Source organism: Trichophyton benhamiae, assembly GCF_000151125.1.
Source record: "Trichophyton benhamiae CBS 112371 chromosome Unknown Abenha-G-c-208f01.r1, whole genome shotgun sequence".
In the NCBI taxonomy this organism is placed as follows: Eukaryota; Fungi; Ascomycota; class Eurotiomycetes; order Onygenales; family Arthrodermataceae; genus Trichophyton; species Trichophyton benhamiae.
Window position 1 is genome coordinate 314,321 of NW_003315095.1, and position 25,874 is coordinate 340,194.

A 25,874-nucleotide genomic window follows, 5' to 3' on the forward strand; every position below is an offset into this window, starting at 1 on the left:
CGACGTCAGCTCACATCATCCTGTCTTGTCGCCTTGCAACCCCTCCACAACCTTATTTGACACGTCGCGCATTGCTAGACGACCTCAGTCTTCATCTACCATATCCTCGCCTTGTGGACGCTCGCCTAGACGTGAGTTGGGGAATATATTTTAGAAGCGAGAGAGGTTAATACCTGTGCATTTAAGAGCTGTGTGTTCTAGCTCCTCTTCTATTTCGCCACTATCCACTGTTAATTATCTGTACTAATCCGTCATCGAACTGTAGTTCCCGAGCCAGCATCTTCCCTCGATATTACTCCCAGACAATAAACTGCAGCTTTTCGGATCACGGAGGCGCTCTCATCCAGCGCGTGCTCCTTGACCTTCTTATCCCAACCAACTAATTGTTGCGCAAGCCTCATCTTACCGCCTCCTCCACTTTCATCCCAAGATAATATACTCTCTACGCTTTCGTCTCAGCTTGAGCCTATTACAACTGTTCTTTGGTAATTTCCTTGACGCGGGCTGCTCACGGCCGTACCCTATAGAGCTTCCCCAGATTGGGGGCAGACGCACGTGTGAGTGTTACTAGCCACGCGAATTTTTCAACTCCCTTGTCGCGAACCTATCGCGACGATTTTACAGATCGAGAGAACGTATTATTGACATCAAAGACGTCATACTGTGGCGTTATCAAAGATCGATCTTGAATATTCCAAAGTTGCCTGTTGAATATGTTCTAATCTACCTTCTAATAGCAGTTAAAGACCCGTCCGTCACCAACACATGCGAGCACCTCCTCCTGCTTTAAATCCAGGGGTTTCTTACCTAGACCTTGGATAAACGTCATTTTACCTACATTTCAAAAACAATTCGACGATCTGGAATAGCTTCTCACATTGTCCTGAAGCGTCATCCTCAAGAACTCTCCAAGAAACCCCGTCAAAATTCCGCTATCCCCCTATTACCATTTACAGACACATTAATAAATATGGCTGGCTCAACTAAAAATGGCCAGCCAGTACGATCCGCCAGCGCTGCTTTTGCAAACACACCAGGAAACAGTGCATCCATCATGTTAGATAAATGTCGACCAGGTATTCGCCGCTCGACACCCGATTCGGATGCCCTTGCTTCATCTGAGGATGAGGGCGATCATCATCATCCCGCTCAACACCAGCCGACACCTTTGGCAAACCAACGTCGCCGTACATCCTGGCTCAACGAAGTGCCCAGCACCTTAATGAGAAAGGCCTCACTCCCCGTCACCAGCACATTTTCGCCCGTCAGTTCCAATCCCACCACACCTGCGGGGGATCAATCGTCGTGGGGTACCGCCACGAGTCCCGGGGTCACCACAGCAGTGAACTGGGGAAATACATCTGCCAACGGATCTTTCCCCTGGGGTACAGGGATCTGGAACACCGAAAATCGAAAGGAACCACCATCTCGCATGGTTGAGGTTCTCCAGTCCCCAACGAGCTCTAACCCCCCAAATTTGATTAGTACTTCAGGAGAAGATCAGAGCGGGACTACAGCATATCAGGCGTCTGGGGAGACACCGATTCCATTTGCCATTCCACTTCACCCAACGCCTAAGACATACCGCTCTCAGTCATACTCAGTTGGACAGCTGGACCCAGAATCCAGTGGCATTCCCCCTTCCCTCACAACTTCAAACAAGCCCACCCCACCCATCAGTCGGAATAGACCTGCTGCACAGTACTCCTCAGTCCAACGTCGTTCCTCTCGACCCAGCTTGTTGGAACTAGGACATGACCCTGCTACCCTAGGACGCGTTCGCGAAGACGATGACGACATTAGTCCTAGTGGCATAGAACCCAGCAACAACAACTGGGCATCTAACCAAGCACGCACCATCGAACAGCTCACTTTGGAGAACGCAATGTTACGTCAGGCTGCTTCAAGCCAAGCTGAGGGCACCAACAGATTCCGCGATCGTACCCTCTCATCGACATCTACCAACAACGGCTATTCCATGGCTCAAACCCACAAGCTTCACCCAATTCAAGGCAGTGTTCCAGAAGAATCCGATCTAGCCGTAGAAGATTTGGAAGATGTGGGTGGCTTTGCAGGCTACAGCTCCCGCAATAATGCCCGCAGACGATTCAGCGAGCATTCAACAAACTTAGAAAAGCAATTTCCTACCTTTGCGTCATTGGAGAACCGCACCTTGGAAAACATCAAACGAGCTCAGTGGCAGAGCTCGCTTGGTTTTGGCAGCATTGCTGATGTACCTCAGAGTCGCCGCCATTCTTTCGCCGATACTTTGACCCGACATCCATCGTCTTCCTTCCCTTCGTCAAGCGAGACTCGAGCATCGGCTGGTTCGACATCCTCCCTTTTAACCCGCGATGAAGGGAGTTTTACTGAAAATGGTCTAAATACCTCATCTGCCGAAATTGGTAAGTGCACTGCCTCAGTCAGATCACATAAAAATACGGTTATGGGGTGCTAATAGGCGTTTCATAATAGCTCCATATATATCTGGACAAGACACTATCCCAACTTCTGGAATTCCAACCTCTCTTCACCAAGCTTATGTCATGCCAAATGCTTTTGGACGCCAGCATGCTGCCCTTGGCCAGCCTCATCAAAACCAGCAGTTATTCATTGTTACTTTCAAGTGCTACCGTGCAGATGTCTTCTATATCCAAGAGGGCACTGGTTTAGAAGTAAAGACTGGCGACCTCGTGATTGTCGAAGCTGATCGCGGTACTGATTTGGGTACTGTTGCACATGCAAATATCAGCTGGGCGAGAGCCAAAGAACTGAAGGATCACTATGCCGAGGAGCATTACAAATGGTTGATGCTGTTCTCGCGTCAGAATCAAGGCAACGGCACTGGGCATATCAATCCTGGAGCTCCTCCATCTCTGGGCGGTGCACCAGGCAGTGCCGTCGGTGGCATGGGCCCTCAGTCCCAACACACATCTCAAGAACCTCAAGCTGCCGAGATAAAACCCAAGCTGATTAAGAGGCTGGCTCAAAGCCATGAGATCCAGACCCTTCGTGATAAAGAAGGCAACGAGGCCAAGGCGAAACGCGTGTGCCAGCAGAAGGTTGCTGAGCATCGTCTCAATATGGAAATTCTTGATGCTGAGTTCCAAATGTGAGTTACTTCCCTGTGTCTTATCTCGATAAATATATGCTGATTGACACAACTGCAGGGACTGGAAGAAGCTTACATTTTACTATTTTGCTGATTCCTATATCAATTTTAATTCTTTGGTTACGGACCTATTCAAAATTTACAAGACGCGTATCTGGATGTCTGCTATCAATCCTGCTTCCTTTGTGACTCCATCCACTGGACTACCACCTCCACCAGGCTCTGGGATGATGGGGTATGGGCAGGATTCCCACACTGATCGACGTCGACAGCATGAATTTGGACAATACGGCGGCCTTAACCAAGGAATTTCTTCTCCATATACTGACCCTACTCGAGACCATATGCAACCTATGCAACCGGGGATGCGTCCCCCTTATCTCGACCCATACCATACATTCGGAATTGCTAGACAGCCTGACGCTGGATTTGGAGCTGGAATTCAACCTCAGACCGACCCATTTTCTTCATACCAACAGCCGCACTACACTATGATGGACCCTAATGCCGCTGACTTTAGCCGAACTAACGGTAACGGGGCCACGAATAGACCCCAGAGCGGCCAGAATGGCCAGAACGATTGGACAAACCAATTCAGTGGCCTATCCCTTAATTCTTAATGATATATTTACTTTAGGCATCGGCATCAACTTAGCTCTGCCCATGGATACATCCCAACAATCCATTCCGCATCGACCATTCGCTCGTTAACCCCGTTACCGCGATAACATGATACCAGATTCCGCCCGTCTCGCACTATGGCATACCCAACGGAACATCGTTTTTTAGAATTAATAATTTGCAACGGCGTTGTCGGAGATCGTGAATACTTGCTGTTACTTTCTCCGAGATTCAGAAGCCCTTTCCTTGGAAATACCATCTAGAGGCTTGAAGGTTACGAATAACGGCTCACCCACTCACACATACACCTTCCTGGGTCCCGTATACTTCAGGAACCATTTGAACATGGTTCAACCTGCTCTTTTTTCCTGCTTACAATCGAATACCTTCGTTTTTTTACATACATTCTTGCATTAAGCTGCCAGCACAACGAAACTTTACGACAACCAAGTTTAGGAGGGGGACATACTCATGCAAAAAATAAGAAAAAAAAAAGGATACAAAAAGAAAGGAAAGGTGTTACGATACATACAGTCTTTATGGGACCCTGTTGTTGCTGCTTCTAGTTCCTGTTTTTGCTATTATGGTACAATTTGTTTCTGTCACCGGTTGGTCATTGTTTTGCTTCTTGTTAAAATATTTTTAACCCCTTCTATTCCTTCAACTTCGTCCTCCCTGTTCCCCTTCATAGTCTTTCTCAATTTGATCCCCTTTTCCTTCCTGTTCAATAGTAACACCTCTTTCTCCTATTCTCTTGCACCACCGGTTTCCATCTGATAATTTTTCGTTTTGCAAAAGTTCGACAATACAAACTACAAGACAAGAGAGAATACGGCGAGACCAGAAATTGCTATTACATGCTGGGGACTTTTTTTTTTACTTTTAAAGCGTTTTTCTTCTCGTTTCTCTTTTTGAATTAGAAGGGCTATTCCAGGTGGCATTTACACTTCATCAACCAGACAGACGAACTAAATTATACAAACGTTCAATTCTACATGTCATAAAGAGCATTTATTATCCACAACTCTAACGTATCTGCCATACAGCCAGGTTGAACGGAGGTCGAGTAGTGCTGAGATTCTTCGGTCTCACACAGCCGAAGGGGAGCCCTTGCTTTCTTTCTTTTTTTTCTTCACAACGCAAACTGTTCGACCCACGGTTCCAGTTAAGAGAAAGCTTTACATGCGAGTGAAAGATTTGAGTGATGCAAAAGACAGTTAACGAAGGGGATCGACAACATTCGAGGTCCCAGATGAGATGAGATGAGATGGAATAGAATGTGGGGAAGGGTGAACAAATTATCAGAGGATCGAGAATCGTTCTCACATTTCTCATCTCCACCAAGTCTATCCGTATCAGGGCTTTGCGGAAGGGGCCATTATCATAATAGAAGAGACAAAAAGAGAGGAGGCATACAGAGGCGCTTCGCATCCCATTTTTATTTTGTGGGATGTATATGAGAACAAAAAAGAAAGAAAGAGTGAGCCAGCCAATAAAACCACCTTTGTCATGACTCCATCATTGCTATCCCTGGCAATATGCGTATGTGTTGCTGAGTTCTTGAAGTAGTAGCGTAGTAGCTTTTTTTTTTTTAATTGCAGCGGTCGACCGTTTTGCATGGCGTGAGCCGTCTTATCACGTAGTCAATGGGTTTCGTCTCGGATCAGAGCAACGATCATGCTGTAGAGGTAGAAAAAGAACATGACGAGGTGGAAACCGAGCTTGATAAAGGACTCCTATACGTAGTGAAAAAAGAATGACACGTGATCAGAATAGATGATTCCAACTTGGGTATGATAAATTGAGCTTCGAGGAAGTACCTTCTTGTGGACATTCAGCTTCCGGAAAATTTCTGTGGCATCGAGGAGATGTTGGTTTTCGAATATTCTTGGGTTAAGAAGGGGATCTTGTTAGTCTGGAGGTCCGCGAGTGGCCGAAAGGCGGATATATAAGAGGGTGGTTGCCCATGTGGTGTGAACGTCTGGCCGGGTGCGGGGGAGTACATACTTCTTTGCATTATACGCGAGAAGGGGCAGGTTGAGTGCGATTGTAAGCCAGTAGCCATTAATAACAAACAGGAAGGTTATAAAGGCATGGACAGCAGCTTCAGGGATGATATAGGAGTTTAAGCGGTTGCAGAGGTCAATCGGGTTGATATAGTCACTATTGTAAAGCAGGAGACGGTCAGGTCAGCGCATGTCCCCAAACAAAGCAGCTATAGTGGCAGGTCCTTTGCAAGGGAGACCATGCAAGATTATTTCTAATACAAAGAGGCTGAAGGGGTTCTCACCATTCTAGATCACTATACATGATTGTGAAGAAGACCTGTAGAAAGAGGTTGACCGCATTGATCAGGACCGCCAGAAGGTATAGCCATGCTTCTCCCGACATGGTGGAGGAGAGCTAGAGAGCAAGCTTATTGTCTAGTAGAGTGACCACATGTTAGCCTAGCTGGAAGATGCCTCTGGAGAACTGCACTGGCAACCGTGTAGGCTGTGGGAGCCCGAGTATGAACGGGGGTGAGCGATGCCGAGGGGACTTACAGCTACGGACGGCGGGTGGAAAAGGAGGGAGGGATTTGGTCGGTCGTTCGGTGGGCCAGAGAGGAGCGCGGAAGGTCGGTCGGCTGCCTGTCGTGTCTATCGGTCAGGCGAGAAGCGAAGATGCAGAGCTGGCGGCGTCGGGTTCGTTGTTGCGCAGAGGAAGAGGAAGATAGAGCGGAGTGTCGATGTTTGTTGTGTTGGAGGATCTTGAAGTTGTGGGAATTACCCGATTGGGCTTCGTTCAGGTTTTGGCCGCCGCAAGGAAGATTTTTTTTTTTTTCTTCGTTCTTTTCTCTCAGACTTCAGCCTGCAAGCAACAACGACAGCGACTGCGAGGACGGCGATGACGGCGACGGAGAGACAGCGGCGAGAGCTCGAGGACGGTTGCGAGAAGAAGCTCGATGCTCGCTAACTAGCAAGGATCGACTGGGGATGGCTGTTTGTTTCGACAGAGCCTCGAGCCGTGGGTGAGACGCCCACACGAAACAGCAGCGGCTCAGCCACTTGACAAGCGACCAACTTCAGCCAGCGCAGCGGCGACGAGATGCTGTCGTTTACGGCGCCACCAGGGCGATCGTCATGGCCTCTTTGGCTGAGCCTGTTACGCCAGGCTGGGGAGCTGAGAATACGGCGATCTACCAGGTTGGGCTAAGGCTTGTCGTAGCTACGCGAGGCCAGGCCAGGCAGGCTAGTTATTTATATATTACGGAGTACTCACGGAGTATTTATATCTCAGCGAGCTGCTTTCGTGAGAGCGTGGGCGAGACCACAGGACTCTTTTCTCGTGGCCTCAACCAGCCTGCGCGCTCACCGTACGACCTGTGGTTCTGCGGCCAGCGGCTCGTCTCGATCCCGATTTTCGTTGCCTGCCCAAAGGGCGGACTCGAAAGGGCGTAACTACGTTCTTTCTGGACGACGTCGCCTATTTATACGAATAGCTGGCCCGCCCGAGTACTCCATACTCTGCACGGCTCATGATGGACGATGCCGAGCTAGATCTCATGAATACCGAGCAGGATGACCCTCTTCTGCAGACGGACGAGGAGGAGGTCGTCGAGTCCATGTCGGATTCCGGGGAACCCGTCACCGTGAGAAGGAAGATAAACCAGACTAAATTCATCGTCATATGCATTGCCGTGCTGTTTGTGCTTGATTTTGCGGCATTCTTCGATCTCATACCGCAGACTCGCATCTTTGAACTGATTGTCTGCCGGAATTATTTTGATATTCACCATCCAGACCGGTTCCCATATCCTCAGGACATACCAGAGTCGGAATGCAAGACAAACGCCGTACAGAGTCAGGTAGCTTATATACAAGCTATAGGCGCTAGCTTTGATGCACTTCCAAGTACGAAGGCTGCTCCAATTTTCATTTACTTCAGAACAACAGCTGATATGTAGCTTTCATACAGGCATAATTCTACTTCTTCCTTATGGCCTATTGGCCGACAACCCTAGGTATGGTCGCAGGTTTGTCTTGCGGCTGAGTATGGCTGGTATCCTATTAGGCGCATACTGGGCTTTGTTCGTGTGCTCGTTCTACCGCTATGTACCCCTTCAAGCAATATGGATCGGGGGTTTCTTCGCCCTGATCGGTGGAGGGCCTGGTGTAACGAATGCAATGGTCATGACAATGATATCTGATGTCATTGATGAAGCAAATCGGTCGGTCGAAGCTGTTGCTAGGGAATATGAGTTTAATGCATCTGTTACTGACAGATAAACCTAGGTCAACCGTCTATTTCCAGACCTCTCTAGCTGCAGTGGTGGCTCAACTCCTTGCACCTGCTATAGGGTCCGCCATGATGATGAAGCTAGGCCCATGGGTACCTTATTTCTTCGGCACTGCATTCTTTACTGTCTGCTGTCTCTTGATTTTACTGGTACCCGAAACTATTCCTATACAAGTTTTGAAGCCTGGTGCGGCTCATTCAGCACCATCTGGATTTGTTCACGGTTCTGTTCGGGAGTCACTGGAGGCTCGTCGCCCCATTTCTCGGTCTTCCCTCGCATCGAAGATGAAAGCACTTTTTGCAACGGCCTGGAAAGAAACCAAGCTCATATTTAGCAACCGTACCGTGCTTCTCATACTCTCTACTTTCCTTCTCTCAACGCTGGGACGAAAGCAAGTCGATCTTCTATTACTCTACGCCTCTACTCGATATGAGATCACCCTGTCAAAGGCCGGTTTTGTTCATTCTTTCATGGCCTGCGTCAGTATCGTTCTCCTCTTGCTCGTCCTCCCGCTTACTTCAGGCTACCTATCCAAGACCCTCAAGTTGCCCAGCAACGAAAAGGATCTGTGGCTTTCAAAGATAAGTATCGTGCTTCTTACGATTGGAAGCTTCGCCATCGGCTTCTCGCCAACCTTCGTGTCGATGATCTGTGCAGTAGCAATCTACACCCTAGGTTGCGGGTTCAATGCAGTCTGTCTCAGCTTGATCTCCGCCTTCGTCGACCCGAAGTACTCGGCAAGGCTATACTCCGTCATCTCACTCATCATCATGATGGGGACCCTCATCGGCGGGCCGCTCCTGGCAGGCCTCTTCAATCTGGGGCTGAATCTCGGGTCGTCTGCATGGGCTGGATTGCCCTTCTTCGGCTCTGGGGTGATCCATATATTTGTCCTGCTGTCGGTTTGGCTTATCCGACTGCCTTCTGTACAACTAGAGTAGCCCCTTTACATGTATATACATGTGCATATATATATATTCACACTGCTATAGAGTATTCCCTTTAGATATAATGACAGCCGTCTACCGGGCATCTCCCTCGCCTCCCTTGTCTCCTTTAACTGTCTCCTCCCTCCTAGATCTTGGCTGGCGTCGGAACAACGTCACCGCGATGCGCCTCGCCGAGCTTCTTAGTTAACTAACTAACTTGACCTCAACACTCCGCATCCTCTCCACGATCTCTTCTGCCTGCCCATCCACCAGCGCAGCCTCCTGCATCCGTCGCCCGTTTCGTTAGGCCTGCCTGGTATACTTAGCATAGGGACGAGCTCCAGCGGCATTCAATATCTCGGTGTTTTCTCCCGCCGTGCGCCCGTCCTGCGTCGTCCAGCTTGCCGCTCCCCAAAACCGCCCAACCGCCGGAGCTAGGCAGAGAAGCTCCCGTCCCTTGAGCCAACACTCTCGCTGCTCCCAACAGCTTCTAAAACCAGCCTCTGGTCTATACGCTGTCTTGATGCCATCATAAAGTCGACCTGATCCCCCCGTGAGCCTTTGACTGCTGCTCGTTTCATCTTCTCCGCCCAACCGGCAACGATGGCATGGCTGGCGCTGCTTGGGCTGCTTCCTCTGCTCCCTGCTATACAGCCGACATGGCAGGCCAACGGCTACGAAATCAACAGCACCGCGGATTCCTTCGTTACTGCAGCGACTCCCTTCACTCTCCGCAGTGCGAGGCCGCCTGAGTGCCCGCCGTGCTTCAACTGCCAGCTCCCTGCCTTCAAGTGCCACCAATTCGGCAAATGCAACAAGTTCAACGGGAAATGCGACTGTCCACCGGGATTCGGCGGCGATGACTGCGCTGAGCCCTTGTGCGGCTCCCTGCCCGATGGACGGGACCGAACTCCTCGCAAAGGGTCGACCTGCCAGTGCAAAGATGGCTGGTCTGGGATCAACTGCAACATGTGCGAGACCAACGATGCCTGCAACGCTATGATGCCGGAGAGAGAAGGAGGAGTATGTTACAGACATCATAATGGAGGAGAGACTGTTGCCGAAAACTATCAGATGTGTGAAGTCACCAACAGAAAGATCCGTGACATGCTCAAGGAGAAGAAGCCGCAGGTTACGTTCTCATGCAAGAAAGAAGACAAGACTTGCAACTTTCAGTGTAAGTGCTGGCCCTGTCTTCCATATTCCTACGTTGATTGCTTGCGCTCGCAGCTAACGGGTAATTTGTCTAGTCTGGGTCGATCAACTCGAGTCCTTCTACTGTTCACTGGATACATGCAAGTGGAACATGGATATAACGGAGAACCAGAATCTCACCACTTATCAGTGCGATAACATCAAGTGCGGCTGCGTTCCCGACCGAATGCTATGCGAGACCACCGGTGTTAGCTTAGAACCGCTTTTTGGACAGCTTACTGGCCCGGCCAAGTTCACTTCGACCTCTACCAAAGGCGGCAGCAACAAGGATGGAAGCGCTTTCTCAGAGCCCGTCATCGATAAGGTGATATCCGATCTGTTTGGCGACAAGTCTATTCTTTTGGACTGTTATTCCAGCGAATGTCTATATAAAACGGCAGTACCCGGGTACAAACCTCCCGTCAAGGTCATAAACACTCCGCTCATCGCTGGAGTCATTGCTGGTTGTTCACTTTTTATTGTTGGAGTCATCCTCCTCATCTGGTACCTATCAAGACGGAAGGCTTACAACCAGTATCATGCTCTTGCTGATGACTCCGATGACGAAGGCTCGAAGCTCATGGCCGATCATAAGCCAGCATCACTGCAGTTCGAAAATATTTCCTATTATATCAACGGCCAGCAGATTCTTAGTGGTATCCGCGGTATTGCTAAACCTGGCCAGGTCACTGCAATTATGGGAGCCTCTGGTGCAGGAAAGACTACGTTCTTGGATATCCTTGCCAGGAAGAATAAACGGGGTGTCGTTCATGGCGATATCTACGTTAATGGCGAAAAGTTCAACGACAGCGAGTACAAAAAAGTCGTTGGTTTCGTTGACCAAGAAGATACCATGTTGCCAACACTGACAGTCCACGAAACCATATTGAACAGTGCTTTGCTCCGCTTGCCTCGGGATATGAGCGATGCAGCTAAACAACAGCGGGTATACGAAGTTGAAAAACAGCTGGGTATTCACCATATCAAGGATCAGCTTATAGGGTCTGAGGAAGGCAAAGGCCGTGGTATCTCCGGTGGTGAGAAGAAGCGTGTTAGCATTGCATGTGAACTTGTTACAAGCCCGAGCATTTTGTTCCTCGATGAGCCAACGAGCGGTTTGGTAAGTGTCATTTTGTTTCTCTTCCATTGCTCAACCTGAGATTTCTAGTTTTGAATACCCCCAACTAACTTAGAACTAGGATGCTTTTAACGCTTTCAACGTGATAGAATGTCTTGTCAATCTCGCCAAATCGTACAACCGTACTGTGATTTTCACGATCCATCAGCCTAGATCCAACATCGTAGCCCTATTTGACCAGTTGATCCTGCTTGGAAAGGGAAAGACAGTCTTTTCAGGGCCATATTCAAGCTGCCAGTCCTATTTTGACAACATCGGATACTCCTGTCCACCCGGATTTAACATTGCAGATTACCTTGTTGATTTGACAATGCATGCGAGCCAGTCCCGATCCACTGAGGAGCCGGCTGTTAATGTTGATTCTCATGACAACAACTTCCGAACTGCTTCCAGCAGCCTGAGGGCCGTCAAATCAGTTGCCAGTGCTTCAAACGCCAGCATTGATAATGCTAGTGCAGTGGACAGTGCCCAGGAATCGTTACTGAGACCCAAGGACAAACGGCGATCATCTCTCAAGCAACGTCAAGACAGACAGTTATACACTCGCAAGAGAGGTTCTGGGCTTGAGTCGCCACCAGATCCTCAGACAGATAATGAAGACGGTCATGTTATGAGCCTAGCCGAGCGTGCTCAGCAATGGCTACCACTTTCTAGACAACAGGGTCAAGTCCCACCGCAAATCCTCCAAGACCCAGACCACCTTCCTCCAATTGCATCTGGATTCGTCACTGATCTCGATGTGCTTGTTTCCTACTATGCCAATTCAAACGTGGCCAATGCTGTTCGTGACGAAATATCTTCTTCAGTTCAAGACGCCCTTGCTGCCAATGGACAGGCCAATTCACAACAAGCCAGCGACGCCGTGACCGGCCAAATGACTGGCTACGCCAGAGTTGGACTAATAAGACAATTTATTATTTTGTCCAGCCGCACCTGGAAGAACCTCTATCGAAACCCCATGCTTATGCTCACTCATTATGCAACCGCAATTCTGCTTGCCGTTTTGTCTGGATATCTCTTCTACGGTCTCACGGACGACATTAAGGGATTCCAGAACCGCCTTGGCCTGTTTTTCTTCCTCCTTGCCCTATTTGGTTTCAGCACACTGACAAGTTTGACCGTCTTCTCCTCTGAACGGCTCCTTTTTGTCCGAGAACGTGCCAATGGGTATTACTCTCCAGTCACCTACTTCACGGCCAAGGTCCTATTCGATATTGTACCCCTGCGACTGATCCCTCCTATCATAATGGGTGTCATAGTTTACCCCATGGTAGGACTTATCCCAGACTGGCCGGAATTTTCGAAATTCATCCTCGTCCTCGTCCTCTTCAACCTGGCAGCGGCAGGTATTTGCTTGCTTATTGGTATCGTCTTCCGAGACCCAGGCGTTGCAAACTTGATTGGCAGTTTGGTGATGCTGTTCAGTCTCCTGTTTGCCGGTTTACTGCTCAACCACGATGCAATTCCAGCTTCGGCACTCTGGCTACAAACCGTAAGTCTTTAGCCCTTTAGTCCTTACGGAGTTTCATTCTTCTAACGTTTCATAATATAGTTGTCCATCTTCCATTATGCATTCGAGGCTCTGATTGTAAACGAAGTCACTTTCTTGACGTTGATTGATCATAAATATGGCCTCGACATCGAAGTTCCGGGTGCGTCTATTCTGAGTGCGTTTGGCTTCAACAACCTCGCCTTGTGGAATGACGTAGCCGGTCTGGGCGTTATCTCAGGTGTTTCCATCATCATGGCCTACGCAGCCATGCATTTCTTGCTCGTCGAGAAGAGATGAGAGGCATAACCCCAAGATCGCATTATTACACATAGAGTATTTCGTTTGTTCGGCATTTCATTCCTCTTCCACTTCCCCTTCCTCCCTCCTCACTGGACATCGTTGTATATAACATCCACCCCGGCGACACCGTCGTCTTGTACTGTCAGCGCTCTCCGATTGTTTGTTTATTAGTTGTTGTCTGGTCCTTTCTCGCCAGTCGCCATGCCTTTATATGATAGATGCACGACGGCCTTTTTGGTGTTTACTAGAATTATATCCCCTTAGCTGTATCCCTCGTCTAGGAGATTTCGGTGTAGCTATCTTAACTCCCAACAACACATCCCCAAATAAGTCCCATAGTTCCATATCAACCGCTTCATGATACAGAGGCTTGTAGAACTTTCTATGGTATAGTACGCCCTGCAAAGGTGAGTCGGTGACTCACGGAAGAAATAGGAGCGGGGATCACATTTAAGTTAACCTAGGTAGTCAGATAAACTGGCTAACTGGCTTGCTAATTTGATATATTTGGACTCTCTGCGACAACAAAACCAGACATAACCACTTCTTCACCTGCTAGACCACCAGCTGCAGCATGGCCGAAATTGATTGCCTCGCCGTTGATCGAGTACGTGAGCTAACAATCTGCCCCGCCATAGACGGGAAGGAGATAATTAAACTAACCATAGATTGCGATTCGTAACTATTCTAGTGGATTGAAACTAAGGCTACAGGAGCCAAATATGACCTCTCCAGCTCCTGCGCAAAGCCCATGTCGATACAGGAGCTAAAGGAGCTTTCTGAAGACAAGTCAGAGTCTAATGAGGGGCCCTTGACGGCACAGCTTCTGTCCAGATGTCTCGGGTATGGCGAGATGGTAGGTTCGAAGGCGCTGCGGTCGACCCTGGCTGGCTTGTATTCCGTCAAGACACCTCTGCCGCTGCCAATTGATAATGTTACCATTACCGCTGGTGCTTCGCCGGCTAATTATTTGGTCTTCCAGGCTCTATGCAAGCCCGGAGATCATGTCATTGTTCATTATCCAACTTACCAACTGCTGTATGCCGTGCCCCAAACTCTGGGCGCAGAGGTCAGTTTTTGGCAGGCGAAAGAGGATGATAAGTGGAAGCTGGACGTTGAGGAGCTGAAGACTCTCATCAAGCCGAATACTAGGATGATTGTGCTAAAGTAAGTAACTAGTTAACTAACGATCCCTTTGTGAAATGAGAAACTTTGATTAAATGAAATCTGTACGGGTACAGCAACCCGCAAAATCCCACAGGTGCAATCATCCCTCGGTCAACATTGATCGAAATCATTGCCGTGGCCAGGGAGAACTCGATTTTAGTCTTCAGTGATGAAATATTCAGGCCCCTATTCCATTCTATCCACCCTGGAGATAAGGAGTTCCCGCCCTCAGCGCTCTCGCTGGGCTACGATGATGTAGTAGTCACCGGATCAATGTCCAAAGTCTACTCGCTGCCTGGCATCCGCGTTGGCTGGATCGCATCTCGCAACAGGGCACTTATTGACAAGTGTACAAAACTGCGAGCGTACACGACTCTGTCCGTCAGCCAGCTCGACGAAGCGGTGGCTGCGTATGCCCTGGATGGTCACTGCTTGCATGCGCTGCTAAAGCAGAACACAGACCTCGCACGGGAAAACCTCGTTCTTCTCGAGTCGTTTATAGAAAAACACAAGTGGGCCTGCGACTGGGTTAGGCCAGTTGCTAGCAGCGTTGCATTCGTCAAGTTCTCAAAAATGGGAAAGCCTGTCGACGATCTCGAGCTCTGCCATCAGCTTCTCCAGAAGAAAGGAGTATTGCTGGTTCCTGGATCACAGGGGTTTGGCTCCAACAGTTTGTTTGCAGGATATGTTCGTATTGGGTACGCCATTGATGTGGAGGAGTTTAAGACTGGGCTGGCTTTGTTGAAGGAGTTCATGGAGGAAGATTATGAGAATGTCCCACTGGCAGGTGGGAGAAAGCTTGCAATACGATAGAATCTTTGGGTAATAAATGGAGCTACTTACAAAATCCACCTCTGACCTTCAAGTGTGTATTATTTTTAGCGTAAATTTAAGTAGAGAGGGCCGTCGGAAATGTCAAAGGACCCAAAGCGTTGTTTTAAGCATTGCTCGCCTCGCTTATACTCCGTGTTACCTGCCGTCTGGAGATTTTCTCGTGGCTGTTTCATTCCACTGATGAACATCAAACATTTTCCATATTGACAGAGCTACTCCGTATTGCAGAGGATAGAAAATTCCTCGTTCCCTGTCCTGCCCTTCAGTCATCTGAGACGGTTATTGGAGAAGCACGAGGCATGACTTCTTGACTCTGGCGATCATCACTGCGAGTATTCAGAAGCATCGGACTTGAGTGAAGTAGGCACTATTCGCGACGGAGGACAATCCATGAGTCAGGAGATGTTCACCCGTCCGGAGCAGCGTGGTTGGCCGCGGTCGGAAGAGGATAGGTGGACCAGGCATTCAAAGAAAATATGGAGTACTTCATACGAAGAACAAGTAGAAAACATGCGGAGAAAGCGCGAAAGAGAGCTGTCGATCGCTTTCTAGAATAATATCTAGCCTCCAGTGATGTGCATGCGACGGGGCTTAGCCAACACTGATCGGCACAGATGGCAGGCGACGGCAGGATAATTGGGCAGAAAGGTCTCCAGGCCATCAGGAAAAGCAGAATGTGGACTGTCCATTCATGAAAATGACTGTACTCTTTTTTGATCGTCGAGAAGGTGAGCAGTTGCATGGTCGTTGGTCACTCGTTGCATACCTCTGTTAGCTCCTTAGCTGTGCGGCTGACCGGAACATTTTACCAGTCGCCTTGGTACTCCGTAAGCGACACGAGAGCGTAAGTTCTTCGTTCCGGGGGCGGCTATTTTCCTTTCTTCAAGGGGAAGAGAAAGCCGTTTGGCTCAAAAAATTCAAGGGGCCTTGTAGGAGTACGGGATGAGACAGCTCATCCTCGGCAGCCCTGATGCCGCTTCGTCTGCTCCTGACTCTGCTCCTGACTCCGCCCATAATAGACTGCAAATATAGTCGCCACGTTGAAGTGTCCCTCCTGCTCCGCCTTGGCTGGGGTAATTCATGATAATGCCCAGGAAGTAGTAGTTAAGGGAGTTCGCGAAGTGTTATTGGGATCTCACATACCAAGATTCCTCCCGAGCCAGACAGGAGTTTCAAGCTTGCCAAGCCGGCTGGTTAAGGGAGCAAGATACCGACAGACACACTTACTCTTCGTCAAGGCCTAAGTATTCCACGGGCGAGCGGATGGCTAGCTGTGTGGGTTGCAGTGATCGGGAACCAAGGCCTCACTCCAAAAAAAAATAAAAAAAACCGTTTCTCTGGGTTCCCTCTATATGTTCACCCCGGAATTCAACAGCACAAGCCGGGAGTTTCCGAATGCTTAGCATTTCTTTCGTCCTTCCATATCTGTCGAAGATGATGCCCAGGAGATCGCCTCTTTGGGAATGTGAGGCATATGGAAGCCTGTTTGCTGGATATAACGATCCTCGCTGGTAACCCCAACTTAGGTTCGACACATGCCATGGGCCAGGGGTACGAGAGGCTAAATGGCCTGGGGTCCCGGAAATCATTTAAAATTAGAGAACGAAAGTGGACTTGGAGGGATCCATGCGACTGCAAACCGGGGCAATAGCACCGACCACCGGGCTTTTATAGTGGAAGTATACAGTCTTCTTTGGCATGACATGAAATGTGACGGCAGGCGATCGAGCGAACGTGCTGCAACCGGGTATAAACCCATCCTCTTTGGTAGACGATATATATTAATAACAGGATAGATATAACTATAATAGCCGACAAGACGGAATGCTACCTCGACATTTTCTGGAAACGGGCTTCATACGCCGTTAATCGGGCTTCAATATCTGCTGTACTTATCGTTCTGTGGAGATGCCATCCACGCATGCCGAGCCGGGATACGACTGAGGAAGGTTAGCTTGTTTCCTGACTTGCATCCGAACTCACGATGACAGATGACAGTCCGCAGCCTGCTGCAGCCCGATCTCCGGAGTAGTTTGACTGCTTTATGCAGTGTTTTCCCTCCCCCAGAGCCTTTTTGCCACGGACAAGCTGGCTCCCCGGTTTGTTCCCGCCTTCCCCACAGAGCATGCGACGACAGACTTGTCTGTCGATGAGATCTTGTTGTTGTGGCCGCATATGCAGCTGTAGTTGTTGGAGACGTCGTTAGTTAGTTGGCTGTGGTTGTCGATAACTAGTTAGTTAGTGATGGCGGGTGTCGTGACAGTCACCGCTTACGGTGGACCGCACGGACTGTGCTCGCCAAAAAAAAAAAAAAAGGCTGTTCGTAGATCAGCTCAACTACAACTCGCTGTGCCTGAACATCCGAACATCACCATCTCCAGCAACCGCAGGCTGAAGAAGTGTGTGGTCGACATGGATGCCATCGAGGGCGTGGGAGGGTGACGAAGGCCAAGAGAGAAAAGGGGCTTTGGACAGGGGGAGGCCCTGGTCGGCTGGTCCATCAGATCTTCACGTCAAACCATCAACCTGCGACTCTTCTTTGGCGACGAGTGCTGCCTCTGTGCTGCTTAGACAGCTTCGAACTGCGTCCTCTGAAGCTTTTTTTCAGGCACCAGGCAAGCTTAGCACCGGCTTTTGGCCGTCCTCAAACACTAGCATGCTCCGTGGAGCGGGAGCCATCGCAGAAGGGGCAGGCGATGAGACGCCCATGGAGCGATCATCCTACCAGCATGTCTTTCCCCGCAAGCAACAAACCAAGAAGCATCGTGAAGGATGGAAAAAGCCATCTGAGAGAGACAGGCAAGCTGAGAGGAAGAGGGCAGAGCGTGTCTCGTCCGAGCCCAGCCGGGTGGACGCCTTCTTGTCTCGACATGTCTTCGATGCCTCGTTGTAGAACCCCCTTACGGAGATCTACACTGCAACCCCGGATGAGCCAGAGGACATCTGCCAATGACAATTACATCCAGGCTGCTATTGTTGTGCCATTATTATCATCATTCGCAACAGCATCACCGGCATCAATTAAGGTAGGTGGAGGCAAAAGAACGCCGGCCGCATGACTGCAATTACTGGCGAACCGATGAGCTCCTGCTTACTCAAAACCTGTTCCTTTCGGACCTCACTACACTTGACGGGACAAGAATGGAGCTAGGCTGTGACCTATTATTTCCCAGGATACGGGTCTGATGTTTGATATATGGACCAGCAGAACCAGCAGCGCCAGGAGGATGTCTGTGGTAGGACGATATACAAGCCTCGGCATGACCGACTCAGACGATCGACGGGGCTGAAGCTGCGTTAGCTCCCCAGTGGAAGCGCAAGGAACCCCGTATAATATCTCCCCTTGCTTGGCGGACAAGGGCAGGCCAGTTGTCAGTTATGCTCCGTCTTCACTCCTTTGCCTCCTTCTGATATGAATGAGGTTTGACACGGACCGAGATGAGCGGGGATTCTTCCACCCATACCATACAATCAGACACAGTCCAGCACAATCAAGCTCTCTTGGCCGAGTGAAAGCCGTCCTTAGGCTGCATGCTAGTTGGCCTAGCTCACGAGGAAACATCATGGAAGGCCAAAGTGCAAAAAAAAATTATACCCCAGGACCGTATCCTCATCCACCATACCCCGGGCACAAGACCAAGAGACCCGACACGGCAGAGATGATAAGGCCTTGAATGGGAATTAGCAAGGGTGAAGGAGTTCTATATAAGATGTCGAAGATGTCCCTCGAAGTCCTCTCAGAAGAATCAAGCCAGAGTTCCTCACTCGGACAACAAGCCTGACTCCTTCACATCCTTCCTTCACTCTCTTTTTTCTTGTTTGGTCTTTCAAGTGAAGCAGGTATTCTCTGAAGACAGACACTATGCACGGACTTTTGCTTGCTGGCCTCGCGGCAGCCTTGCCCTTGGGCGTCGCTGGTCTCCCAGCCCGTCAACAATCTGGTCTCAGCCCTCGCGGCATTGATATCAACCCTTACCGCTTTGCCTCCATGGCCAAGTACTCCGAGCACAAGGCCACCTCCCAGATGGTGCACTCCTTCTCCTACTCCAAGGATGACGACTACGTTGCTACTGCCACCAAGCTCGTCAAGAGCACTTTCCCCAACATGACCTTCCGCACCGTCAAGGACCACTACATCGGCACCAACGGCATCGGCCATGTCCACTTCAAGCAGACCGCCCACGGCATTGATATTGACAACGCCGACTTCAACGTCAACGTAAGTATATTCTTTCACGTTCATCAATCAATGGCCCCGTAATTATACTAATGGACCACTATAGATTGGACGTGATGGCAAGGTCTTCACCTTCGGAAACTCCTTCTACGAGGGAGAGATGCCTAAGACCAACCCACTGACTAAGCGTGACTTCTCTGACCCGGTCAAGGCCCTTCATGGTGCTATCAAGACCTTGAAGCTCCCAGTCAAGCCACAGAGCGCTAAGGCTATGCCAATGAAGGAGGCCGAGACCTTCAAGTTCGAGGGTACCTCTGGTGCTCTCTCCGACCCAATGGCCAAGCTCGTCTACATCCAGAAGGATGGCAAGCTCCACCTCACCTGGAGAGTTGAGACTGATGTCGGAGACAACTGGCTCCTCTCCTATGTTGATTCCAAGGAGACCGAGACCGTCCACAACGTTGTCGACTACGTTGCCTCTGCTGACTACAAGGTCTTCGCCTGGGGTCTCAACGACCCAACTGAGGGCCAGCCCACCATGATCAAGGACCCATGGAACACCACTGGCACTGGCTCTCCATTCACCTGGCACGGAGACGGCCAGATGGACTACACCGTCACCCGCGGTAACAACATTGCTGCTCAGGACAACCCAAGCGGTGGTGAGCAGTGGGAGAACAACTACCGCCCAGACAGCCCCGAGCTCAGCTTCGTCTACGAGTACAACGAGCAGATGGAGCCAGAGCAGTACAAGGACTTTGCTATCACCCAGCTCTTCTACACCACCAACACCTTCCACGACGTTCTCTATTCTCTCGGTTTCACTGAGGAGGCCGGTAACTTCCAGATGAACAACAACGGCAAGGGAGGTGAGGGCAACGACTTCGCTATCTGCAACGCCCAGGACGGCTCTGGCACCAACAACGCCAACTTCGCTACTCCCCCAGATGGCCAGAACGGCCGCATGAGAATGTACACCTGGACTACCGCCCAGCCATCCCGAGATGGTGACCTCGAGGCCGGTATCGTCATCCACGAGTACACTCACGGTCTTTCCAACCGTCTTTGCGGTGGTCCCGCCAACTCCAACTGCCTTACTGAGCTCGAGGCCGGTGGTATGGGTGAGGGCTGGGGTGACTTCTACGCCACTGCCATCCGTCTCAAGCAGGACGACACCCACGACACCGACTACACCATGGGTGAATGGGCTGCCAACATGCAGGGCGGTATCCGTGAATACCCATACTCTACCAACATGCAGACCAACCCCTACACTTATGCTGATGTGCAGGGCATGGACGAGGTCCACGGCATTGGTACTGTCTGGGCCACCATCCTCTACGAAGTCCTGTGGAACTTGATCGATGAGCACGGCATGAGCAAGAACATCATGCCCAAGTTCGTCAACGGTGCTCCATCTGACGGCCGCAACCTCGCCATGAAGCTCGTCCTCGACGGAATGACCCTCATGCCATGCAACCCCAACTTCATGCAGGCCCGTGATGCCATCATCGATGCCGACCAGGCCCTCACCAACGGCCAGAACAAGTGTGCTCTCATGAAGGCCTTCTCCAAGCGTGGTCTTGGTGCCAACTACAAGCACGGCAAGACCCGTGTCAACAACTTCGACATGCCTGCCGACTGCTAAATTTAACGCATAACGGAGTATCACACACATGTTTTGACATGCTTGAAATGTCCTACTTTTGATTATCTCTTCGCCTTTTTCATGTACATAGTTTTTGACAGGCAAGGGAGTGTACATAGCCAGCATCAATTCAATTTTCACTTTAGCTGAATCTCGTCGTCCACTTTTCTTCTTTGGTTTCATCCACTCTTACTAAAGACATCCATCATATTATTATTGACTTGTATTGACGGGTCATATTGATTGAGGCTGCCACGGGCTGGGAAGTGAATGATAGCCATACATACCCTCGAACTGCGTCTCAGTGTGCCAGCCAGCATCAAGGATCCATCTCTCGCCGTTCCAGCATGTTTCATCCCACCAGCAAAAGGAAATTATACCTGCTAAATGCTGTTCCAGACGCGTCAGACGGAGTTGCTGCCTCGCACGCAGGATGTCGACATCCACTGCAGCTTCTTTTCCCCTTTGCACTGCTCATTTCCCTGAAGACCGTCTCAAGCTATCCAGCCTGTCGGTCGAGACATTCAAATAAAGAATTTAAAGGTGCGGAAACATGCAAGGGTGTCCCTCTACCGCTGTGAAACTCAGCCGTTGGAGCCATGCAGGTTTGAAGTAACTAGTTAATTCTCCCACTCCCGAGATGCATCAGATAGCAACGGCATGGCTGCCCATGGTACCAAGCGTGGCTTGGGATCCCTCAAGTCGCTTAAGGGCTCGGCTTCAGCTCAGTTGGCCGAGGGGTCCGAGTTACAAAATGGGCTGCTCTTTGCTTGTCTTCGAGAGTATCACTTGGACAGAGATCTTGCAGGCCTCCTGGTTACCGTCCGGCTTGTTCTCCTGGTGCCGGCAAGGCTCCCGCATACACCGCTCTATATACCCTGAATATTACCCCAGACATGGCAAGAGGCGTCTACGGCTATGACTTCCGGAGACCGAGAGTACCAAGGAGGACTCCAATTGCATGATCTCAACGATATGGCATCCACTGTCCTTAGGATCTCATGCCAGGATCTAAAAATTGCTCTGGATATGGGATCTTCGGCAGACTCGTAGACGTTATGATGCCAAAGACAGGGCCTGTGCTGTGGTTTCGGCTGATGTGAAGCCAGCTATTCTTCCATTATGCACCGGCACAAAGACCTTCTCCCTATGGCGATCACGGAAACAAGTGAATAAACTCGGACCTGGTATTATATCCGTGGCAACCAAGATCCTACAGACTTGCATACTTTCCCAGAGTATACCTAGGTTTACGCTATGAATAGAGCGAACCCATGAGAGGCTCGGAAGGGCAATACCTTGGTGGAGTTGATGATGGACTATATAAGCGATGGTGACTTTGAGCATCCATTGGGAGTTTAGAGTCTTTTCGTCTGAGAGCTGGACGCGGACTCTACCAGGAGATGTCCAAACAAAATTCAACACCGGAATGCTTTTGGATGACAATATCTTGATGGAACGATGTACGGCCTCAGGTTCTATTGAGAATAATCATGGGGAACACAGTGATGGATGTCTTCCCATGATCATGAGATGGCCTTCCTCCCGCGCCTAGGGAGTTTCTTTGAGCATTTTAGACATTCGTCTTGACACAACGTATCTGTCTGGAGCTATCCTTGAGGCCAATAACTATTCTATAGTCTCTATCTCTCCTTGCGTTTGATAACTATGTGGAGATGCTTCATGAAGCAGTAGTGCTAGCAGTCAACGACAGCTCAAGGTCCTTTAAAGTCGTAGTACCAGTCCTTTAGTGAATGATAAGCCGGCAGGCCTGCAGCATCCGCCGTCTACGGTTGTTAATATTGTCAGTATATCGGCCCTTTCGTCCTGCATGCTGGGCGTTCGTATAACTATCCCTGGCCAAACCCCCTTCACATGCCGCTGCCCCAGCACTGGGAGATCTTATCCCTCGCTGCGACGAAGCCGAGCTGCAGCAGCCAGCAGCAGCCAGCAGCAGGCCCTTTTTCTCACGCCTTCTCGCGGCCTGCTGCGTCCTGTCCTCTCTCTCTGCCTTTTGCCCCCTAAAAAGTAGCCAGCTGCGCGGATCAGCGCCCCCCTGAATGACTTGCCGAGGTTCGTCCCTTCACGCGCTGCCGCCGCTTCTTTCTCGCTGCCCCCGAGAAGCCTCAACCAGCCCGCCGCCCGCCGCGTCTTCCCCTTTGCCCCATACTCGGTCTCTTGACATATATTATTCCCGATCGGCCCCGTCCCGCGTCGTCTCCTATCGTTGGACCATGGTCTCTGCGGCCGGGAGATCGCTCATCGACGACAGCTGGGACAGGGAGGATCGAGATCAGGCACCGGACGAGGGCGAGCTATTCGATAGTTAGGTGAACTACCTTGCTGCGCGGCCTTGCCACTGTGTGAGCCTTTTGCGCATAGATATAACTACCAAGTTTCAGACGGAGCTCCTCTTTCGCATCATTTGGCAGCCATGAGCGTCCTTGAGAAGATAGGCAGCATGGCATCCATGGCAGGTATGGAACCACCGCGGTGTCCTCGTTAGTTATTGTCTATCAGCTTAGCAGTTGGCTAATTCGTTTTTGCGGTTCTTGAGAGCAGGGCTCCCAGATCTACCAGATATGCCCCTATCAGTGGCTGGTCCAGCTGCTGTTGCGGCATTCGCCTACCTGAACGCGAAGCTAGCCATATCCCATGATCTAGGGCTGATAACAAGATATGTGCGAGCACTTATACGAGGAGCCCTCAAAGACCGGAGCAACAAGTGGAATCACTTCTACCTGCTGGAGGAATTCGCGCTGGACTCCAAGAAGGCAAAGGAGGTCTTTATCGTGTACCAGGGCAAGGAGTGGACGTACCGGCAGACCTACGACATCGCCCTTAGATACGGAAACTGGTTCAGGAACGTTCACAATGTCAAGGCGGGAGAAGTCGTTGCAATGGACTTCATGAACTCGGCCACTTTCGTGTTTGTCTGGATGGGATTATGGAGTATTGGTGCCCTTCCGGCATTCATCAACTATAACCTCACGGCTGCTCCGTTGGCGCATTGCGTCAAGGTGTCTACTGCAAGGTTGCTTATAGTAGACAGCGAGGTCAGACATGCTGTTCCCCCAGAAATGGTTGAGAAGCTAGGAGCTCCAGACTTCAGGGAAAAGGGAGGTGCTGTGGAGGTGGTGTTCCATGACGAGAGCTTGCAGGCCAAGATCTTGCAGAGAGAACCCTGGAGAGCTCCGGATACGGATCGGCAGGGTCAAGCGCGGTCTGATGCTGGAATTCTCATTTATACAAGCGGTACCACTGGCATGCCCAAGGCGGCCATCCTCCCCTGGGCCAAACTGCTTCTCGCGGGAACATTTGTTTCTAGATGGTTGGGATTCTCGAAATCTGATCGCGTTTACACGGTATGTCGTCTTTACCTAGTGGCAAGCTGAGTCTAACAATATCAAACTAGTGTATGCCACTCTATCACTCGACAGCTGCAGTCCTAGGATTCTTCGCCTGTTTAGCTAGTGGGACCACTCTTTGTATTGGCCACAAGTTCTCTGCCTCTCATTTCTGGGATGATGTCCGAGGTAGTAATGCCACGGTCGTGCAGTATGTTGGAGAAACCATGCGCTATCTCCTAGCCACTCCAGCCCAAAAGGACCCTGAGACCGGCGAGGATCTCGACAAGAAGCACAATGTTCGACTGGCATATGGCAACGGACTACGACCAGATGTCTGGGACAAAGTCAAGGAGCGGTTTGGAATCCCAACGATAGGCGAGCTTTATTCGGCTACCGAGTCGACCTCTGGACTATGGAATCTTTCGTCCAACAGCTTCACTGCTGGATCTATCGGGCGGTCTGGCCTGATTGCCGACCTGATTCTCGGTACTTCTGCCGCCATCGTCAAGCTCGACCATGACACGGAACTACCATGGCGAGACCCAAAGACGGGACTGTGCCACCGGGTGCCCCGAGGTGAGCCGGGAGAGCTCCTATATGCTCTGGATGCGGCAAATATCAAGGATAAATTTCAAGGATACTTCAACAACCCCAACGCCAGTAACACCAAGGTCCTACGAGATGTCCTGAAGAAAGGCGACGCCTGGTTCCGCACCGGCGATGTCATCCGTTACGACGCCGAGGGACGATGGTATTTCTCCGACCGCATCGGCGACACCTTCAGATGGCGAGGAGAGAATGTATCCACCAACGAGGTTGCTGAAGTCCTCGGGTCACATCCCCAGGTCCACGAGACGAACGTCTACGGCGTGCTACTGCCTCACCACGAAGGCCGTGCTGGCTGTGCCGCCCTGATCATGGAAGGAGTCGATCCTGATGCCGAAAAGCTGGAGCCGTCGGCGGCTTTCCTCTCCTCCCTGGGCGAGCATGTCACTGCGAACCTCCCGAAGTATGCTGCTCCTCTGTTCCTCCGCATCACCCGCGCGCTGGAGACGACGGGTAACAACAAGCAGCAGAAGACCTCGCTGCGTGCAGAGGGCGTTGACCCCAATGTCCTCGAGAGCAAGAACAGCAAGGACCTGCTTTACTGGCTCAGAGGGAAGACGTATGTGCCGTTCGAGAAGAAGGACTGGGAGAAGCTCAATGCCGGCCAGGTCAAGCTGTGATCTAGATACCAGCTGGTGATTTTGAGTACATATATTACCGAAGTAGCTAATTAGAGTAGATGTCAGTGTCAATAACTAGTTAGTTATCACTGAATGAGAGTACGCCTTTGCTTCAACATCCATCTGGCTCTACGCCCTTCACTTGACCCGGCCGTCGACAGCTTCCCCTTAGCAAGAAGAAGAAGTGTTTTATATCTCGTTATTATTACCTAATTCTCGATCTAGCTAACTAGCGCCCAATAAGAAAAATCGCCTTAGCCGTCGCCAGCGCGGTGGAGCCAAGTCATCAGAAGGGCGTCCCTCCACAAAGTACGACGACCAGCAGAGGATATAAGAGCCAGCCAGGCTGTGCGGGCTCGGGGAAGCATTCATTAAGCGATCAATTGACACTCATACTCCGCGCGAGA

At 50.4% G+C, this 25,874-nt stretch overlaps 8 protein-coding genes across 8 annotated transcripts; all 8 read left to right on the forward strand.

The window, feature by feature from the left end:
* Positions 1-970: 970 nt before the first annotated feature.
* Positions 971-3,732, forward strand: ARB_01376 (uncharacterized protein; the record flags this gene model as incomplete). The annotated part of the gene is made up of 3 exons (XM_003012371.1): positions 971-2,405; positions 2,476-3,112; positions 3,171-3,732. 3 exons carry the CDS (start codon positions 971-973, stop codon positions 3,730-3,732), a joined length of 2,634 nt encoding a protein of 877 aa, XP_003012417.1.
* A 3,521-nt stretch (positions 3,733-7,253) lies between these two features.
* Positions 7,254-7,679, forward strand: ARB_01377 (uncharacterized protein; the record flags this gene model as incomplete). The annotated part of the gene is made up of 1 exon (XM_003012372.1): positions 7,254-7,679. The coding sequence occupies one exon, from the start codon at positions 7,254-7,256 to the stop codon at positions 7,677-7,679; it is 426 nt and encodes a 141-aa protein (XP_003012418.1).
* A 299-nt stretch (positions 7,680-7,978) lies between these two features.
* Positions 7,979-8,953, forward strand: ARB_01378 (MFS multidrug transporter, putative; the record flags this gene model as incomplete). The annotated part of the gene is made up of 1 exon (XM_003012373.1): positions 7,979-8,953. One exon carries the CDS (start codon positions 7,979-7,981, stop codon positions 8,951-8,953), a length of 975 nt encoding a protein of 324 aa, XP_003012419.1.
* Positions 8,954-9,544: 591 nt separating this feature from the next.
* Positions 9,545-13,062, forward strand: ARB_01379 (uncharacterized protein; the record flags this gene model as incomplete). The annotated part of the gene is made up of 4 exons (XM_003012374.1): positions 9,545-10,118; positions 10,192-11,255; positions 11,335-12,765; positions 12,826-13,062. 4 exons carry the CDS (start codon positions 9,545-9,547, stop codon positions 13,060-13,062), a joined length of 3,306 nt encoding a protein of 1,101 aa, XP_003012420.1.
* Positions 13,063-13,639: 577 nt separating this feature from the next.
* Positions 13,640-15,045, forward strand: ARB_01380 (uncharacterized protein; the record flags this gene model as incomplete). The annotated part of the gene is made up of 3 exons (XM_003012375.1): positions 13,640-13,672; positions 13,757-14,232; positions 14,307-15,045. 3 exons carry the CDS (start codon positions 13,640-13,642, stop codon positions 15,043-15,045), a joined length of 1,248 nt encoding a protein of 415 aa, XP_003012421.1.
* A 2,677-nt stretch (positions 15,046-17,722) lies between these two features.
* Positions 17,723-17,959, forward strand: ARB_01381 (uncharacterized protein; the record flags this gene model as incomplete). The annotated part of the gene is made up of 1 exon (XM_003012376.1): positions 17,723-17,959. The coding sequence occupies one exon, from the start codon at positions 17,723-17,725 to the stop codon at positions 17,957-17,959; it is 237 nt and encodes a 78-aa protein (XP_003012422.1).
* A 969-nt stretch (positions 17,960-18,928) lies between these two features.
* On the forward strand, positions 18,929-20,891 carry ARB_01382 (uncharacterized protein; the record flags this gene model as incomplete). The annotated part of the gene is made up of 2 exons (XM_003012377.1): positions 18,929-19,285; positions 19,350-20,891. 2 exons carry the CDS (start codon positions 18,929-18,931, stop codon positions 20,889-20,891), a joined length of 1,899 nt encoding a protein of 632 aa, XP_003012423.1.
* Positions 20,892-23,325: 2,434 nt separating this feature from the next.
* On the forward strand, positions 23,326-25,467 carry ARB_01383 (bifunctional fatty acid transporter/acyl-CoA synthetase (FAT1), putative; the record flags this gene model as incomplete). Its single annotated transcript, XM_003012378.1, has 3 exons — positions 23,326-23,368; positions 23,487-24,256; positions 24,307-25,467. The coding sequence occupies 3 exons, from the start codon at positions 23,326-23,328 to the stop codon at positions 25,465-25,467; spliced, it is 1,974 nt and encodes a 657-aa protein (XP_003012424.1).
* Positions 25,468-25,874: the final 407 nt, after the last annotated feature.